At 43.9% G+C, this 20,590-nt stretch overlaps 1 protein-coding gene across 1 annotated transcript in view; it reads left to right on the top strand.

Annotated features, from left to right (window-relative positions):
• Nucleotides 1-20,590, top strand: part of LOC118374088 (transient receptor potential cation channel subfamily M member 4-like) — a 63,742-nt gene that overhangs the window by 14,139 nt on the left and 29,013 nt on the right. The window contains exons 2-6 of the mRNA XM_035760447.2: nt 7,108-7,169; nt 7,311-7,488; nt 8,316-8,496; nt 18,312-18,481; nt 18,937-19,114. Of these exons, the coding sequence (XP_035616340.2) occupies nt 7,108-7,169; nt 7,311-7,488; nt 8,316-8,496; nt 18,312-18,481; nt 18,937-19,114 (769 nt within the window). The remainder of the gene's footprint in view (nt 1-7,107; nt 7,170-7,310; nt 7,489-8,315; nt 8,497-18,311; nt 18,482-18,936; nt 19,115-20,590) is intronic.

Here is a 20,590-nt window from a genome sequence, read left to right as displayed (position 1 = left end):
GTTAAAATGGAGTGTTAAAGATTCTGTAATCAGATCAGCAGAAAGCTGCAGCAAGAAAGGATCAAGTAAATCAGCCGCTGTGGGTTTTATTTATTTTTTACATCAATCTTGCACAAGGTGTCTAGCACATCACAAGTCCAAAGCTGTTGTAATGAAAGCAAAGATGAACTAGAAGTTGACGGAACTGATTAAAAACATAAATTCTTATTTATCTCAGTTATGATGCTAGAGTTTGACAACTTGCTTAAGAAGGGAAGGAGAGGAATTTCCACACTTCAGTGCATTTACTGTTTTCCCAAATTCTAACAGATCACCAGTAGAGTCTGAGATAGAACTTAGGAAGCAGCTAGATTTAGCTTTCTTGATTGAGGTAGTACATCTCTTTCTCAATTGCATGAAAAGCTGCCAGTCAGCTAGAGGGTCAGTTTTTCTAGCCCAGGCCTGATTTCTCATCCTAACAAGATCTGAAAGTTTCAGAGAGAGACTAGCCATCTTAATGCACTTCCAGTACAGTATAACTTCTATATGCACTGAGCATGCTATGACAGGTACTAGGGTGTGGGTCAATGGGATATGAGTTCTGAATTGAATGCCAATCCGCTTTCAGCAGATATTGCTAGTCAGGTTCTACCAGTTGGATTAGTCTACAGTTTGTTTACTTAACACTTACAGTATCCCACAGTCTCAGAAAAAAAGGTTGCACATTGTACTTAAAGGGGTACAAATGCTTGTCACTGTAGTGGTACCTTGTAAAGTATGCCCACTGTACCATTAGTTACAGGTAGGAGAGAGTGGGGTAAGTTGACCCAAATAGTTAGTTGAACCACCTCTTGTTTCTGGCAAACCGTCCATACACCAAATATGAAATCCTTCCATGGAGTATGTGAAGGAAGAAACAACATGGAAAAAGTGGTGAGCAAGTTGGGTCCAAAAAAACGATTTTCATAGTTAAATTAATATATTGTGTTATAGGTTTAATGATGCTTGGATCTAAACCAAAGTACTTTAAAAAAAGTACATCAGCTGGGGTTTATAAACTACAATGTGAGATCCTAAACCTATCATGAAAGTGTATCATGTTTGGGCTAATATAGTCAATATGTTTGCCTTGGCGTAAGTTGAGCATTTTGTCAGTTTTATGTAATGTATCATGCATTTAAACTATTCTTAAAGAGCAGACATCGTCATACCCAGTGTATACAAATGTAAAACCAGCACGTTTAGCCCCCCAAGGAATTGAGAGAAGGGAAGAAGTCCATTCAGCAGCAGCAAGAGATGGAGAAAATAGACTGAATGGTACATTGACAAAAAAATAAAAGGACCACGTACCTGTGTGAAAGAGAGCTATGATAGAGTAGCAGAGGCACACAAGGTCTTATCTGATGACATGGAGTCTGAGCTTGATAAACATGTCAATCTCGCAAACCAGTTTTATGGAGAGAACTTGCCTACAAATCGGCACATCAAAACAACATCCCTGTCCCAGACAACTGCTCAAGAAATGGAAGGATACGTGATATTGAACAGAGATCTAATATATAAATGTAGGCATGCATTTAAGATATACAATATATCACACCCCCAATCCATTAATTAAACTTTGACCGACCAGCACCATCACCCACTGTCACAGAACACCATCACCCACTGTCACAGAACACCATCACCCACTGTCACAGAACACCATCACCCACTGTCACAGAACACCATCACCCACTGTCACAGAACACCATCACCCACTTACCCCAAGGTGGCTCAACTTACCCTTTCCTTTATGCTCAACTTACCCCATAACCGGGGTAATTTTTTTCAAGAGACTACGTTTGACAAGCTATGTTTTCAAAACTGTTATGTTTACATGAATTGTGATTATTTCCAGGGAAAAACAACATCCGAAAATGAATGTAGTTACAGTGTCTTTGTTAGAAAGAATACTATATTTCTCTTGAAATAGTGATGCTGAATGTAAAAAAATGGCTCAACTTACCCAACTCTCCCCTACATAATTATGACCAAGCAGTGTGACCTCAAAACATTCAATGGTGCACCTTAGGGGACAAGATAGTACCTTTTTATTATTAGTCCCGACCACGCTTTCACCTCCTCTTAAAGCCTGTGGAACGTCTTGTCAGTAAGAGGTTAAAAGAAGGTGGAGTGTATCCAAGCTGTTTGCCACTCCCAACAAATCAAATCAAAGTTTATTTGACACATGCTTCATAAACAACATTGAAATGCTTACTTACAGGTCATTTTCCAACAATGCAAATAGAAATAATGACACAAGGAATAAATACACAGTGAATAAAGAATAACAATAACTTGGCTATATACAAGGAAGTACCAGTACGGTACCAAGGTAACTGAGGTAGCTACAGAATGTACAGTTGAAGTCGGAAGTTTACATACACCTTATCCAAATACATTTAAACTCAGGTTTTCACATTTCCTGACATTTAATCCCAGTAAAACATTCCCTGTCTTAGGTCAGTTAGGATCACCACTTTATTTTAAGAATGTGAAATGTCAGAATAATAGTAGAGTGATTTATTTCAGCTTTTATTTCTTTCATCACAGTCCCAGTGGGTCAGAAGTTTACATACACTCAATTATTATTTGGTAGCATTGCCTTTAAAATTGTTTAACTTGGGTCAAATGTTTTGGGTAGCCTTCCACAAGCTTCCCACAATAAGTTGGGTGAATTTTGGCCCATTCCTCCTGACAGAACTGGTGTAACTGAGTCAGGTTTGTAGGCCTCCTTGCTTTCACACACTTTTTCAGTTCTGCCAACATATTTTCTATAGGTTTGAGGTCAGGGCTTTGTGATAGGCCACTCCAATACCTTGACTTTGTTGGCCTTAGGCGATTTTGCCATAAATTTGGAAGCTTGCTTGGGGTCCATTTGGAAGACTTATTTGCGACCAAGCTTTAACTTCCTGACTGATTTCTTGAGATGTTACTTCAATATATACAACATTTCCCTCTCTCATGATGCCATCTATTTTGTGAAGTGCACCAGTCCCTCCTGCAGCAAAGCACCCCCCACAACATGATGCTGCCACCCCCATGCTTCACGATTGGGATGATGTTCTTCGGCTTGCAAGCCTCCCCCATTTTCCTCCAATCATAATGATGGTCATTATGACCAAACAGTTCTATTTTTGTCTCATTAGACCAGATTATATTTCTCCCAAAATTATGATCCATGTCCCCATGCGGTATGACGGCTGTGTGGTCCCATGGAGTTTATACTTGCGTACTATTGTTTGTACAGATGAGCGTGGTACCTTCAGGTGTTTGGAAATTGCTCCCATGGATGAACCAGATTCGTGGAGGTCTACAATTTATTTTCTGAGGTCTTGGCTGATTTCTTTCGATTTTTCCCATGATGTCAAGCAAAGAGGCACTGAGTGTGAAGGTAGGCCTTGAAAAACATTCACAGGTACACCTCCAATTGACTCAAATTATGTCAATTAGCCTATCAGAAGATTCTAAAGCCATGACATCATTATCTGGAACTCAACTTAGTGTATGTAAACTTCTGACCCACATGAATTGTGATACAGTGAATTACAAGTTAAATAATCTGTCTGTAAACAATTGTTGGAAAAATTAGTTGTCATGCACAAAAGTAGATGTCATAACGGACTTGCCAAAACTATAGTTTGTTAACAAGAAATTTGTGGAGGCCCAATGCACTACTGTATTGTTGTCATTTTTTTCTTCAGAATTTCAGGGGGTGTTGCTGCACCCTCAGAAACCCTAATTCCCATGGCTATGAACGAAGGCGGAGAGTTGACTCCGAAAGCCAATCATTTTCACATGTGCCCACTTTGGGTAGTGTCATTTTCAACCAAATGATATACAAAATTTATTCAAAACGATATCAAATCAAATGTATTTATATAGCCCTTCGTACATCAGCTGATATCTCAAAGTGCTGTACAGAAACCCAGCCTAAAACCCCAAACAGCAAGCAATGCAGGTGTAGAAGCACGGTGGCTAGGAAAAACTCCCTAGAAAGGCCAAAACCTAGGAAGAAACCTAGAGAGGAACCAGGCTATGTGGGGTGGCCAGTCCTCTTCTGGCTGTGCCGGGTGGAGATTATAACAGAACATGGCCAAGATGTTCAAATGTTCATAAATGACCAGCATGGTCGAATAATAATAAGGCAGAACAGTTGAAACTGGAGCAGCAGCATGGCCAGGTGGACTGGGGACAGCAAGGAGTCATCATGTCAGGTAGTCCTGGGGCATAGTCCTAGGGCTCAGGTCCTCCGAGAGAGAGAAGGAGAGAATTAGATAACGCACACTTAGATTCACACAGGACACCGAATAGGTCAGGAGAAGTACTCCAGATATAACAAACTGACCCTAGCCCCCCGACACATAAACTACTGCAGCATAAATACTGGAGGCTGAAACAGGAGGGGTCAGGAGACACTGTGGCCCCATCCGAGGACAGGGCCAAACAGGAAGGATATAACCCCACCCACTTTGCCAAAGCACAGCCCCCACACCACTAGAGGGATATCTTCAACCACCAATTAACCATCCTGAGACAAGGCTGAGTATAGCCCACAAAGATCTCCGCCATGACACAACCCAAGGGGGGGGGCGCCAACCCAGACAGGATGACCACATCAGTGAATCAACCCACTCAGGTGACGCACCCCTTCCAGGGACGGCATGAGAGAGCCCCAGTAAGCCAGTGACTCAGCCCCTGTAATAGGGTTAGAGGCAGAGAATCCCAGTGGAATGAGGGGAAACGGCCAGGCAGAGACAGCAAGGGCGGTTCGTTGCTCCAGAGCCTTTCCGTTCACCTTCCCACTCCTGGGCCAGACTACACTCAATCATATGACCCACTGAAGAGATGAGTCTTCAGTAAAGACTTAAAGGTTGAGACCGAGTTTGCGTCTCTGACATGGGTAGGCAGACCATTCCATAAAAATGGAGCTCTATAGGAGAAAGCCCTGCCTCCAGCTGTTTGCTTAGAAATTCTAGGGACAATTAGGAGGCCTGCGTCTTGTGACCGTAGCGTACGTGTAGGTATGTACGGCAGGACCAAATCAGAGAGATAGGTAGGAGCAAGCCCATGTAATGCTTTGTAGGTTAGCAGTAAAACCTTGAAATCAGCCCTTGCTTTGACAGGAAGCCAGTGTAGGGAGGCTAGCACTGGAGTAATATGATCAAATATTTTGGTTCTAGTCAGGATTCTAGCAGCCGTATTTAGCACGAACTGAAGTTTATTTAGTGCTTTATCCGGGTAGCCGCAAAGTAGAGCATTGCAGTAGTCTAACCTAGAAGTAACAAAAGCATGGATTAATTTTTCTGCATCATTTTTGGACAAAGTTTCTGATTTTTGCAATGTTACGTAGATGGAAAAAAGCTGGCCTTGAAATGGTCTTGATATGTTCTTCAAAATAGAGATCAGGGTCCAGAGTAGCGCCGAGGTCCTTCACAGTTTTATTTGAGACGACTGTACAACCATTAAGATTAATTGTCAGATTCAACAGAAGATCTTTTTGTTTCTTGGGACCTAGAACAACAACAACATATAGAATGCCAACAATGCACCGTAAATTATCTTAATCTGGAACATTTGTGCTTCTCACAGCCAATTAGCCAACAGCCACTGGTAGTCAGCATTCCACTCATACCTACCTTTCCAATATGAACTTCCCCAGACTCTTGAGAACAATGCGACTGAGGCCTGGAAGCAGAGACTACTTTATTACAGGTGTTCATTTCCTATGATAAAATCCCATGATTTGTTAATGTGTATGGACGAAACAGCTAGCACGACAGCTACAATAACTTCAGAAAAATACGATTTCAGCTAACAAGAGAAGTATCAAACAAAATAACTGCATTATGGCATTTACACAAACTATTTACATAGAAAATTGGGTACATTTGTGGACAAAATTCTAATTTACTCAACCTTTAATTTAACACTGAAACGTGTGGACCCATATTATAGACAATGGAACAGTGTTATAAACCAGGTAGTTTGGGTCCTTGATGCTGATTTGTCTGAAAGCCATGCTATATCAGACAATATACCATGGGTTTGACACACAATTACTTGTTTACTGTTCTAATTGTGTTGGTAACTGGTTTATAATCGCAAAAAGGCACCTTGGGAGTTTGTGGTGAATTGCCAATATACCACAGCTAAAGGCTGTATCCAGGCACTCCTTGTTGCGTCGTGCCTAAGAGCTGTGGTATATTGGACATACAGTGGGGAGAACAAGTATTTGATACACTGCCGATTTTGCAGGTTTTACAAAGCATGTAGAGGTCTGTCATTTTTATCATAGGTACACTTCAACTGTGAGAGACGGAATCTAAAACAAAAATCCAGAAAATCTTACGGATCAACCTGCATTCAGAATGACAGTCAGGGTTAGGAACCTTGGTAAAAACATATCTATTTTTGTCCTTACTGATATTAGCCCATGCATTGAATAACAGATTTACTACATGGAACAACAGATATTCCCCCAACAAAAATCTAAAGGAAGTTTATTCTGAAGTGTCTGTCTTATCTGATAGATATACATTTATAAGAAAGATCAGATATACATTTATAAGAAAGATCAGGAAACATTTTTTTAACATGTATTTAACCCCATGTTTTTGGCACTAAACAGTCCCTATATATATATGTATGTGTGGCCCAAACCGTTCAGACGCTACAGACAGAAGTTGGCAGATCGGCTGTACCGACTTCAGTCCCAAGACGCATGTGGGTCGTAGAACAGAGCACATTGTGTTTGTGAGAGTCTCATCTTTCCATAGAGGGGTTGCTACAGACCGATTTTCAGGAAGTCTCATGGTCAGACAACGCAATAGCGCTGTCACTTTTCACCACAGATGCGGAGGTGCGACACAGCTTAAACCGACAGATGTTTATGGAGATTTTTGTGTTATGCTAATCCTTAGCAGCCCTTGCACAAAAACATGTCCATGTAGTCCACACACACACTTTCATACAATGTGTATGATGACTTGGCTTTTTACTAATTGCTACTATACATCCAGTTTCACATAAAATTCAACATCTGTAGCCGAGATAGTTACTCTTAATCAACTCTTCCTCTCCCAGAGCTGGATCCCCAACATCATCAGGAAGCGAGTATGCACCACATTCGTAGAGGACTCTTTAAGGTACAGCCTTTCTCTGGGTCACTGAGTTGTCCCTTTATCTGACACAATATAGTTACAGTTACAATGCAAAATGTGTCTGGTCTATGCAAAGCAAATGTTGTGTGTGTGTTGTTTGTGTGTGTGTGTCTCTCTCCCTGTCAGCAATGGGGCATTGTGTCAGTGTGGGGGCATGCGGGAAACTCACGGCTCCAACGCTACGGGAGACTATTTCGGAGCCGCCATCGTCAGCCAGTGGGACAGTTCCCAGCACTCCTCAGAGTACCCCACCGACGCCTTCGGAGAGCTGGAATTCGCAGGGGCTGGCAGGAGACACAGCCATGTAAGTAACACACACATGTAAGAGCATGCACATACCAACATATGCACAGATGTAAGAGCATGCACATACCAACATATGCACACATGTAAGAGCATGCACATACCAACATATGCACACATGTAAGAGCATGCACATACCAACATATGCACACATGTGCATGCATACACTTGCACATATGCAAGCACACACACACTCATGCAAGGGCAAACTAACACACACACACACAACACTAGTGTCTTGGGTTTGGCTTCTGGCCCTTGTTGATGATCTCATGGAGGACGGTGTGTTTATTCATCCGTGTCCTGTACTCAATCAATCAGCCCAGGGTATTACTAAGGTATAAATAACATTAGGACACACACATGGTGTGTGACTGGCTGATTCATGAATTAGGTAGTTGGCTTAGTGCCCATCAACTCATAACTATCAATTGACTCAGCTATGTTACCACATGATCCTACTGAGAGATTGAGTTAATGCTAATCTCATGATGCTATATGTTATGAAATGAATAGGTCACATAGCCATTCATTGACACTAAATTACAAATGTGTGAATGTAGTTCATTTCAGTCTTTTGCTCATCTACATCAGGTCTGGTTGGGCTGTATGTTGCAGAACGTCTGTCTGGCGTTCTATGGAACCATGGTGGGCGGAATGTTCTCACCTATACTGATATCTCTTCACTTTCGATTAGCTACACCATATCGGCAAAACAAGCAACTAGCAAGCAGCACTTTATGTAGCCTCTTGAGCATCATAACCTTGTGTGGCGATACTCATTGACCCTTCCCCACCCTCTTCTCCTTTTCTCTTCCTATTGGTCAGTTCTTGCGACTGTCATGCGACACCCCACCTCAGATCGTGTACAGTCTGATGACGGCCCACTGGGGGTTGCCCTCCCCCAACCTGGTGGTTTCTGTTGTGGGGAGTGGGGGGTGCGAGAAGGTCAAGCCCTGGGTCAGGGAGGTGCTGAGACAGGGGCTGGTCAAGGCGGCACAGAGCACCGGTGAGACAGACACACACACACACATACACACAAACAGACATACCATTGAGGCTGGTCAGAGCACAGCTGAGGACAACGTCCACTCTGTTTCATCTATTTGTTTAAAATATAATTAATTCATACACTCTTAGAAGTAAAGGAGCCTGGAAGAACCTTTTGGGATTCAAAAACTTGCCACACAGAGGGAACCTTTCCAGTTCAAAAAGGTTTATTGAGGAACCCCTGTGTAACGGTTCAAACTGGAACCTTTTTGTAATGGGAGGGGTACAATTAGAATCTTTTAAAATCTATATTGTAGAGGTGGCAGCCTATTAAAATATTGTAGGTGTGGCTTATTGGGGCCGTGGCTTTCAGATAGTTATTTTTGGCCACCTGTTTGAATAAATGTCATTATTTGTACACTGAAAATGGACATTTTCCTTAAATGCTTCTTGATGACCCCCATTGGGAGGAGGACCTCCCGTCCTATGATGACGGGATAAGACCCCTCTATGCAGGAGAGGAGATGGATGATGAGGCGCAAGACGACAGATCATCTTTCGTCCTTAGCGGGCATTGATAGTGGACGACAAATATTCACTGCTCGATGTCTGCAAATGGGCAGAGGCCAGACTTAACATTGAGTGGCCCGAACCCGTGGGGGACTGAGACGCAGAGGGGGACTTTTACGATGGGAGGCGTCTCCCCTCTTGTGCTGTCCCAGGCAGCAGCTCTGGTAGCACTTTATTTGGATAGTCCGTCTGTAGAGGCTTTACAGGCTATCAGTAACATTTCAACTAATCCTAGCTCTAATCCTAACTTTAGCCCTTATCCTAACCTTAAACTTAACCCTTACCCTAATCCGTATTCTATACCTAACCTTAGCAAGCAGTTGCTTATCAACAGTCTGTTGATAGTATGACCATCTGTAGAAAATCCGGAGTATGCAAATAAAGTGTGACCGCAGCTCCTCCCGGCTGTCCCAGCCTACTTGCCGGAACCCAAGCGCTACTGGGTCAATCCCCTTACCTCCAGGGTCCAAACCAGGCATTTTTCCTACATGGAGGTCAAGGACTTGGAGGACCTGGGTATTTGAGCTTTCACTGGCCAGCCACCTCAACCCCAATGCCATCACAGAGCTCAACCTCCGTGCCTCTAGAGGCGCCATCCAATGCTGTGGCCGCATCATGAATCTTGCTGTGGTAGGAAAGAGAGCCTTGTTTCTCAACCGGTCCGTTCTATCCGACAAGGACAAAGAAGACTTCCTTGAAACTCTAGTAGTGCCTAAGGTACTGTTTGAGCCTTCTGTTGCCACCATGCAGCAGAAGTACAAACTCTGCTAGAAGGAAAGTCAAGCCTTTATTAACTTTTGTCTGCCCTGTAGACCCGGAAACTGTGGAAATCCGGGCTAGCCCTCCACCAACCAAGGTGGGGAATGGGGAAGCCCCCAGCGACACAGCATGTGACACTGGGGCAAACAGCCATCCCCTGCAGCCACATCCAAGTCCCACCCCTCCTGCCAGGGAGAAGGGGTGTCAGACTTATGGGTACGCCCCCTGCGGAAGAGAGGGGCAGTCAACGAGGCATTCGGTTCCCTGCACTGTTCCTTCTTGGGTGGAGCACAGACTCTGTGGTCCACCCAAGGGAGATCACTCTACCTCCGGGTGCCCTCCGTGCCACAGCTGTCCCCTCCACTCGTTTGTTTTCAGCTGAGGCAGGAAGACAAATTTGCTTCAAAGCACTGTCACCAGTTCCCAGTGTCACTACACTCTCTTTCAATAAAACACCTGTCACAACCAGGCATCTTGCCAAGGAAACAGAGCAAAAATACAATGCACCACTGGTGAGCGAGAGTCAGCCTCCCTGTTGGCTACTCGCCGAGAGAGTAGACAACTGGCGTGCATGTGCAGTCAAGCCTTGAATCCTATCCACAGTTACCAAGGGCTACAGACTGCAGTTTGCAATGAGACCTGCCTTCAACGGCATTCTGGAAAGGTATACTGAAACTTCTGTACTGTTTTTATAATAGAACGTGGTACTAGAATTTTTCTAAACCTTTGGTACTTCTGTCAAATGTCTCTTGTCGTCTACTGATTGAGAGAGTATCAAGTCTCTCTAGCAGTGCTGCCAATGTCCCCTTATAGGGTAAGCGCATTGTGCCTGCTCCACTTTGTCATTGCTAGCACAAGCCTGTCCCAAGGAACCATTGCACTGTGGTACATTAACAGAAAAAGGTTGGGAACCACTGATTTAGAGTTAATGTAACTTTAGTTGTTCTACAAATGTTGGTCTATATGTTTAGATTTTTAATACATTGCAAGGCTGCATGATGCGACTCTAATGATGATTTGAAGGCTTTACACACTTCGTCATTCTCTCATTCACAATTTGAGAAGCACTTGATAATGCCTCTAATATCCCGGCGGCAGCCCCTTTGTGTGGCCATAATGCACCCTAAAAAAATCTATGCCTTTTGCAGACCTCCTCCCTGAGGCTCTCCATCACGTAATTGGGTCTTTCTCATAGGCTACAAGTGAATACAGACGCATCGGGGACATAACTGGGCGTGTCCTTATCCAATTCCGAGGTGCATATTGAAGATATTGGAAGAACTGTCCACATTTAATTTTCATCAGCCAACGAGATGAGTAGGCCTAACGAACAGCAAAAGCATGAGCCTATGTCAATCTACTATCCCGCATAGTACTGTGTGAGAAATAAATATTCCAAATATAGTCTGGGGCAGTTGTGGGATGCGATAGATCCCAAGTCAATACAACCATTAGCATCAACAAAAACTTTTTTATGCAATGAGTCTGACGCAACAGATCAGAACGTTTAGCGTAAAATGTTGATAAACTATTCTGCTATTTCTTCACATTATAAGCACAGCAATGCGCACACAGCAGTAGGCTGTAAACACACATGTTCTGTTAGCGAAAAACACCATTGTCAAAAGTGACTGCAAATGCAATTATGCATGTAATGCTTTGATTATAAAGGTGCATTTTTATCGTGAAAATGATCTTCCACAAACTTGAAATTCACGTCGTGCTTAGGTATGCCAGTTACACCCCTTGTAAAGTGGATTAATGTGCTTCATTTTAAGGAGTTATTTGGCCACTTTAGTTGTGATACAAACTTTGTCAAAACATTATAGGCCTGTGGGCTAAGCTACATGAGGTGTGTGATTCTGATTTAAAAAATATATGTTTCTTGCCTTACGCTGGTCATCATTCACAAGTGATAATATAGAATTCACAAGTGATTGGCTAATATTGTCACCCATCAGATTATTCTTGATTTAATCTTGTCTTTATATATACTAAATAATGAACTTAACATGTATGAACATAACAAGATTCAACAGCTGAGACATAAACTGAACAAGTTCCACAGACATGTGACTAACAGAAATGGAATAATGTGTCCCTTAACAAAGGGGGGGTCAAAATCAAAAGTCACAGTCAGTGTCTGGTGTGGCCACCAGCTGCATTAAGTACTGCAGTGCATCTCCTCCTCATAGACTGCACCAGATTTGCCAGTTCCTGCTGTGAGATGTTACCCCACTCTTCCACCAAGGCAACTGCAAGTTCCCAGACATTTCTGGGGGGAATGGCCCTAGCCCTCACCCTCCGATCCAACAGGTCCCAGATGTGCTCAATTGGATTGAGATCCGGGCTCTTCACTGGCCATGGCAGAACACTGACATTCCTGTCTTGCAGGAAATCACGCACAGAACAAGCAGTGTGGCTGGTGGCATTGTCATGCTGGAGGGTCGTGTCAGGATGAGCCTGCAGGAAGGATACCACATGAGGGAAGATGTCTTCCCTGTAGCGCACAGCGTTGAGATTGCCTGCAATGACACCAAGCTCAGTACGATGATGCTGTGACACACCGCCCCAGACCATGACGGACCCTCCAAATCGATCCCGCTCCAGAGTACAGGCCTCGGTGTAATGCTCATTCCTTCAACGATAAAAGTGAATCCGACCATCACTACTGGTGAGACAAAACAGCGACTCGTCAGTGAAGAGCACTTTTTGCCAGTCCTGTCTGGTCCAGCAACGGTTGGATTGTGCCCATAGGCGACCTTGTTGCTGGTGATGTCTGGTGAGGACCTGCAATACAACAGGCCTACAAGCCCTCATTCCAGCCTCGCTCAGCCTATTGCGGACAGTCTGAGCACTGATGGAGGGATTGTGCGTTCCTGTTGTAACTCGGCAGTTGTTATTGCCATCCTGTACCTGTCCCCCAGGTGTGGTGTTCGAATGTACCGATCCTGTGCAGGTGTTGTTACACGTGGTCTTCCACTGCGAGGACGGTCAGCTGTCTGTCCTGTCTCCCTGTAGCACTGTCTTAGGCGTCTCACAGTACGGACATTGCAATTTATTGCCCTGGCCACATCTGCAGTCCTCATGCCTCCTTGCACCATGCCTAAGGCACATTCACTAAGATGAGCTGGGACCCTGGGCATCTTTATTTGGTGTTTTCAGAGTCAGTAGAAAGGCCTCTTTAGTGTCCTAAGTTTTCATAAATGTGACCTTAATTGCCTACCGTCTGTAAGCTGTTAGTGTCTTAACAACCGTTCCACAGGTGCATGTTCATTAATTGTTTATGGTTCATTGAAACAGTGTTTAAACCCTTTACAATGAAGATCTGTGAAGTTATTTGGATTTTTACGAATTATCTTTGAAAGACAGAGAAAAAGGGACGTTTATTTTTTTGATGTGTTTATATGTGTGAAATTAGTTTTGATTCAGAATGGTCCATTATTATGCACCTGTATTGAAGCAAGGGAAAAAAATACATTTACATTTAAGTCATTTAGCAGACGCTCTTATCCAGAGCGACTTACAAATTGGTGCATTCACCTTATGACATCCAGTGGAACAGCCACTTTACAATAGTGCATCTAAATCTTTTAAGGGGGGGTGGGGGGTGAGAAGGATTACTTTATCCTATCCTAGGTATTCCTTAAAGAGGTGGGGTTTCAGGTGTCTCCGGAAGGTGGTGATTGACTCCGCTGTCCTGGCGTCGTGAGGGAGTTTGTTCCACCATTGGGGGGCCAGAGCAGCGAACAGTTTTGACTGGGCTGAGCGGGAACTGTACTTCCTCAGTGGTAGGGAGGCGAGCAGGCCAGAGGTGGATGAACGCAGTGCCCTTGTTTGGGTGTAGGGCCTGATCAGAGCCTGGAGGTACTGAGGTGCCGTTCCCCTCACAGCTCCGTAGGCAAGCACCATGGTCTTGTAGCGGATGCGAGCTTCAACTGGAAGCCAGTGGAGAGAGCGGAGGAGCGGGGTGACGTGAGAGAAGTTGGGAAGGTTGAACACCAGACGGGCTGCGGCGTTCCGGATGAGTTGTAGGGGTTTAATGGCACAGGCAGGGAGCCCAGCCAACAGCGAGTTGCAGTAATCCAGACGGGAGATGACAAGTGCCTGGATTAGGACCTGCGCCGCTTCCTGTGTGAGGCAGGGTCGTACTCTGCGGATGTTGTAGAGCATGAACCTACAGGAACGGGCCACCGCCTTGATGTTAGTTGAGAACGACAGGGTGTTGTCCAGGATCACGCCAAGGTTCTTAGCGCTCTGGGAGGAGGACACAATGGAGTTGTCAACCGTGATGGCGAGATCATGGAACGGGCAGTCCTTCCCCGGGAGGAAGAGCAGCTCCGTCTTGCCGAGGTTCAGCTTGAGGTGGTGATCCGTCATCCACACTGATATGTCTGCCAGACATGCAGAGATGCGATTCGCCACCTGGTCATCAGAAGGGGGAAATACATGTGATCTCTGCACTTAAATAGCGAATGGAGGACGCTTTTCATGTGGTTGCCAGCCAGGTAGGCTATACTCCTGTTGTAAAGATAAGCAATGTGCTTAATATTAGGAAAGTTGATAAATAAATATAGTAGGCCTATCCTATAGAAAGCTGATGGGATTCTCTTTTTAATGGAGGCAGTTTTGGTCTCATGGGCTCTCATGTAGTGTTTGATTAGATTTTTGATTACATTTGCATTGATGTCAGTGATTAGAGGGACAGAGGGGCATCGGAGCTTGGAGAAGCCTAATTACCGTGACAAAACGGTCACGTGGAATTTGACTGCCGTCGTGACTTGTGACCGCCGGTGTGGCGGTAATACAGTCACCACAACAGCCCTACTCCCCACTCCAGCCAGAGTGAGGGAAGGAGGCGTATCCCTTATCCCGGTAGCCTCTCGATGGCCAGGCAAGCTCTGGCTAGCAGAGATCATTCTTATGCTTTGCAACGAGCCCTGGAAACTTCCCATTACGCACGGATCTCCTGACCCAGGGAAAAAGAGAAATGTATCAACCTTACCCATAGACCATAGCCCCCTGGGCCTGGCCCATGAGAGGCTAAATCTGGTCATGACAGGCCTGCCTCTCAGAGTAATTGAGACCAGAGCCCCTTCTACAGGCTCACTGTATGAACATTAGTGGTGTGTTTTTGAGAAGTAATGTGCCCAAAAACAGAATTCCTTACAAACCCACGTAAAAAAATGGCAGTACATCCAACCGGCCTCCCAACTACAGACCACGTGTAAACACGGCAGATTCTACAGGATTGTCTGAGACCAGCCACCCAGACAGCTGATGAAACTGTGGGTTTCCACAACCGAAAACTTTCTGCATAAACTGTCAGAAACCGTCTCGGAGAAGCTCATCGTCATGCTCGTCTTCCTCACCAAGTTCTTGACCTGACTGAAGTTTGGCATTGTAACTGACTTCAGTTGGCAAATGCCTACCTTCGATGGCCACTAGCATGCTGGTGAAGTGTGCTCTTCACAGATGAATTCCGGTTTTAACTGTACTGGGCAGATGGCAGATGGCATGTATAGCATCGTGTGGGCGAGTGGTTTGTTGCTGTCAACATTGTGAACAGAGTGCCCCGTGGTGGCTGTGGGGTTATGGTATGAGCAGGCATAAGCTACGGACAATGAACATGATTGCATTTTATCAATGTCAACTGTAATGCACAGAAATACTGTGAGGAGGTCCTCAGGCCCATTGTCATGTCATTCATCCGCTGCCGCCATCATCTCATGTTTCAGCATGATAATGCACAGAGATACTGTGAGGAGGTCCTCAGGCCCATTGTCATGTCATTCATCCGCCGCCGCCATCATCTCATGTTTCAGCATGATAATGCACAGAGATACTGTGAGGAGGTCCTCAGGCCCATTGTCATGTCATTCATCCGCCGCCGCCGTCATCTCATGTTTCAGCATGATAATGCACAGAGATACTGTGAGGAGGTCCTCAGGCCCATTGTCATGTCATTCATCCGCCGCCGCCATCATCTCATGTTTCAGCATGATAATGCACAGAGATACTGTGAGGAGGTCCTCAGGCCCATTGTCATGTCATTCATCCGCTGCCGCCATCATCTCATGTTTCAGCATGATAATGCACAGAGATACTGTGAGGAGGTCCTCAGGCCCATTGTCATGTCATTCATCCGCCGCCGCCATCATCTCATGTTTCAGCATGATAATGCACAGAGATACTGTGAGGAGGTCCTCAGGCCCATTGTCATGTCATTCATCCGCCGCCGCCGTCATCTCATGTTTCAGCATGATAATGCACAGAGATACTGTGAGGAGGTCCTTAGGCCCATTGTCATGTCATTCATCCGCTGCCATCTCATGTTTCAGCATGATAATGCACAGTCCCATGTCGCAAGGATCTGTACCCAATTCCTGGAAGCTGAAAATGTCCCAGTTCTTCCATGGCCTGCATACTCACCAGACATGTCACCCATTGAGCACATTTGGGATGCTCTGGATCGACGTGTAAGACCTTGTGTTCCCTCCAATATCCAGCAACTTCTCACAGCCATTGAAGAGGAGTAGGACCACATTCCACAGGCCACAATCAACAACCTGATCAACTGTATACGAAGGAGATGTTGTGCTGCATGAGGCAAATGGTGGTCACACCAGATAGTGACTGGTTTTCTGATCCACACCTGATCTGTGACCAAGACATGCATATCTGTATTCCCAGTCATGTGAAAACCATAGATTAAGGCCTAAAGAATTTATTTCAATCAACTGTTTTCCTTATATTAACTGTAACTCAGTAAAATCTTTGAAATTGTTGTATGTTGTGTTTATATTTTTGTTCAGAGTAGTATTTGTCCAGTAGGTTTCCTGAAGGAGAAAGCCCCCTACTATGTCAAAGATAATAAAACAAAAACATGTTTGTAAATACTACAGTTATGTCCCTAAAAACACCACAGTACATACAGTATAGATGCAGTATAGTATGTTACAGTCTGCAAAAGCTATACAGTAAAAACTGTAGTATACAGTACTAGTCTGTAAAAACAGTACAGTAAATACTATAGTACAGATGGTCCCAAACTTTTTTGGCCCAGTGACCCATTTTTATATCTGAAACTTGTCGTGACACCAACCGTGTGAGAAAAAAGAAGTTATTAACAGACAATGTTTACTTTTTTATATTGGCCTATGGCAATCTATTGAAAAACATTCTAACAGTATTTCTGATTTCTTTTAAAGTTGCACTCCAGCAATTTTTTTTACTTTTAAAAACAACATCCCACTTATAAATACAGTAAGCTAAAAATACATATATGTTTTGAGCTAAATCTGGGGGTTTTTTGGACAAAAGTACAAACTGGAGTAAGCCATTCAAGGAGTTGGCCTGATGGTGCCCTCTGTCATCGGCCTCCCCCTTGCTTGAGGAACAAAAGAGGAGCAATAGAGAACAAAAGAGTACCCCCCCCCACTTGTGCCATGTCAGATTACACCTGGACCACTTTTGGAGATGTGGGTAATAAATTAGCTGGAGACTGGAGTAGGAACTGGAGAGACTAGTTTCTGGAAGACAATGCTATGCTGACTCACATGCATGGTTGGGGCTAAGTGCGGTTTGAACAATGCAGGTGTGAACAATGCTGAAGGGACATAAACAAAGAAGAGTCTTTCAAAGGCCTTTTCTCCGACATGTCTCGTGGATTTACAGGTTTATTGTCTTTTCAAATCAGCATAAGTTTCCCATGTTTCCTCCAACTACAGTGTATGATATACTGTACCATTTTGAAGCTCTGCGTTTCCTCTTCCTCTAGCTGTACTGGTTAGATATTCACAGGACACATGACCACCTAGGCCAGGTTCATTAAATCAAGGCGGGGAAATAAGCAAGTTCAGCCATGAAGCATAATAAAGTTTGCAGACACAGCAATGGTAAGAGGCAAACCAGTAGGTCAGATTACAGCTGATCCAGAGAAAGAACAGGATATACTGAACAGTAGTTTCATATAAGTGAGCATTCAAATTCAGTATTTGAAACAACCCTTTCTAGGCCTGATTCCAATACATAATCATTGATTTGACAGTCTTTCACTGCCATTAAATGGACAAACTGACTTTTAAAGGATGGATGCATCTCACATATTTTCAGTGCCCTTCTTATTTAATTGCTTGTTACTTTTATTTCTTATTCTTATCCGTATTTTAAAAAAACTGCATTGTTGGTTAGGGGCTCGTAAGTAAGCATTTCACTGTAAGGACCTGTTGTATTCGGCGCATGTGAATAATAAAATTGGATTTGATTTTAACCAACAGGTTCCTGCTCCTTATCTATATATTGTTTATTGTCTATGATTCTTTGTTGCTTAGTTGGTAAGCATGTGGTGCTTGCTATTCCAAGGTTGTGGGTTCAATTCCTGCAGTGATTACATACTACTTAACATGTATGCACCTATTGTTTCATGAACATTTCTCTCACTTCCCTCTCTTCCCCTCCCCCTTCTCTCCCTGCATTTCTCCCTCTTCTCTTTCTCACTCCCAGGGGCGTGGATAGTGACGGGGGGGCTGAGGGAGGGGGTGGGTCGTTGTGTTGGGGAGGCAGTGCGAGATCATGCTGCTGCTGCTTCCTGTCTCTCCCAGAAGAAAGTCATTGCTGTGGGCGTGGCCCCCTGGGGGCTGGTGCACAACAGAGAGCAGCTAGTTAACACACAGGTACACTCTCAGAGACTCATACACATACACACACACACACACACACACGAATAGACACACACACAAACACAATGTTCAATGTATACCGAATTAAACATGCACAGACACACACACATAAGGCGGCACAGGAACACACTACTGTACACTGACACTGTATACAAATAAATTAATGTCCTTCACTTTCTTTTATCTCTCCCCTCTTTTCTTCTCACCCTCTCTCACTCAGCCAAGCAAAACCACAGGAAATGTAATTAATAACAAGGACATTGTAATACACAACGGATGGTAATTACAATGACCTCTCTTTTTCTCTCTTCCCTCCTTTATTTTCTCTTCCTTGATCTCTCTCTCTCCCCCTTCCCTCTCGCTTTACCTTCGCTGATCCCCTTCTCTACCCTTGCCCCCACTCCCCTCTCTTTGTCTCTATCTTCTCCCCCCTCCTCCTCCTCTCTCAGGGTAGTTTCCCTGCGCGGTATTATGTCCAGAACGCATCTCGTGACTCGTGCTGCCTGGATAATAACTACCAGGCCTTCCTGCTTGTGGATGATGGGAGTGTAGGCCGGCGGGGAGGGGAAACGGCCTTCAGGTCCATGATGGAAGACTACATCTCCCACCAGCGCACCGGCATCTGGGGTGAGACACAGTACACAGTACACACCACACACACCACACACATGGCAGGTAGCCTAGTGGTTACAGCGATGGACTTGTAACCGAAAGGTTGCAAGATAAAATCCCCAAGTTTTTCAAAATATCCTTTCAACCATAGCAAAACAAGCATTTGTGTAAGAGTATTGATAGCTAGCATAGCATTAAGCCTAGCATTCAGCAGGCAACATTTTCACAAAAACAAGAAAAGCATTCAAATAAAATCATTTACCTTTGAAGAACTTCGGATGTTTTCAATGAGGAGACTCTCAGTTAGATAGCAAATGTTCAGTTTTTCCAAAAAGATTATTTGTGTAGGAGAAATCGCTCCGTTTTGTTCATCACGTTTGGCTGAGAAAAACCCCCGAAAATTCAGTCATCAAAACGCTGAACTTTTTTCCAAATTAACTCCATAATATTGACAGAAACATGGCAAACGTTGTTTAGAATCAAACCTCAAGGTGTTTTTCACATATCTATTTGATGATAAATCATTCGTGGCAGTTGGGTTTCTCCTCTGAATCACACGGGAAAATACATGCAGCTGGAGATTACGCACCAATTTTGACGGAGGACACCAGGCGGACACCTGGTAAATGTAGTCTCTTATGGTCAATCTTCCAATGATATGCCTACAAATACGTCACAATGCTGCAGACACCTTGGGGAAACGACAGAAAGTGTAGGCTTTTTCCTGGCGCATTCACAGCCATATAAGGAGACATTGGAACACAGCGCCTCAAAAATCTGGCTCACTTCCTGTTTGAAGTTTCATCTTGGTTTCGCCTGTAGCATTAGTTCTGTGGCACTCACAGACAATATCTTTGCAGTTTTGGAAACGTCAGAGTGTTTTCTTTCCAAAGCTGTAAATTATATGCATAGTCGAGCATCTTTTCGTGACAAAATATCTTGTTTAAAATGGGAACGTTTTTTTATCCATAAATTAAAAGAGCGCCCCCTATATCCAAGAAGTTAACTGACTTGCCTAGTTAAATAAAGATCAAATAAATACCTACATACTGGTAAGACTAGCCCCCATCTCCTAAAAGTTTATAAAATATATTACAGATGTGCATGCAGGTGAAGTGCAGCATGTTCAAGCTGCCCAATGAAGGTGTACTAAGTCCAGATCACAGTGTGACTTAATTATTATTATTTTTTAAATCAATCATGTTTCTAGTGCACAGATTTCAGCATGCAAGTTTGAGCCAAAGTTATGCTGTCTATGGAGTGGTCATTATCTGCCATCTAAAGCCCCTATTCTATTTACAAGTATAAAACTTGATTTAATTCTCGTAACGTTCTAGTAAGAGATTTCACACCCAACGTCCTTTGTCATATGATAAAGCCTATGAAACTCAGTGATGCTCGTGTAACGTTTTTGTGTTGGTTATATTCGTTGGGTTATTTATATATTTCAGTTAGAAAGACTAACGATGTTTGACAGTTCATCCAAAGTTG

The sequence above is a fragment of the Oncorhynchus keta genome, chromosome 5, assembly GCF_023373465.1.
Source record: "Oncorhynchus keta strain PuntledgeMale-10-30-2019 chromosome 5, Oket_V2, whole genome shotgun sequence".
Classification (NCBI taxonomy): domain Eukaryota; kingdom Metazoa; phylum Chordata; class Actinopteri; order Salmoniformes; family Salmonidae; genus Oncorhynchus; species Oncorhynchus keta.
This window is presented reverse-complemented; position numbering and strand designations above follow the sequence as displayed.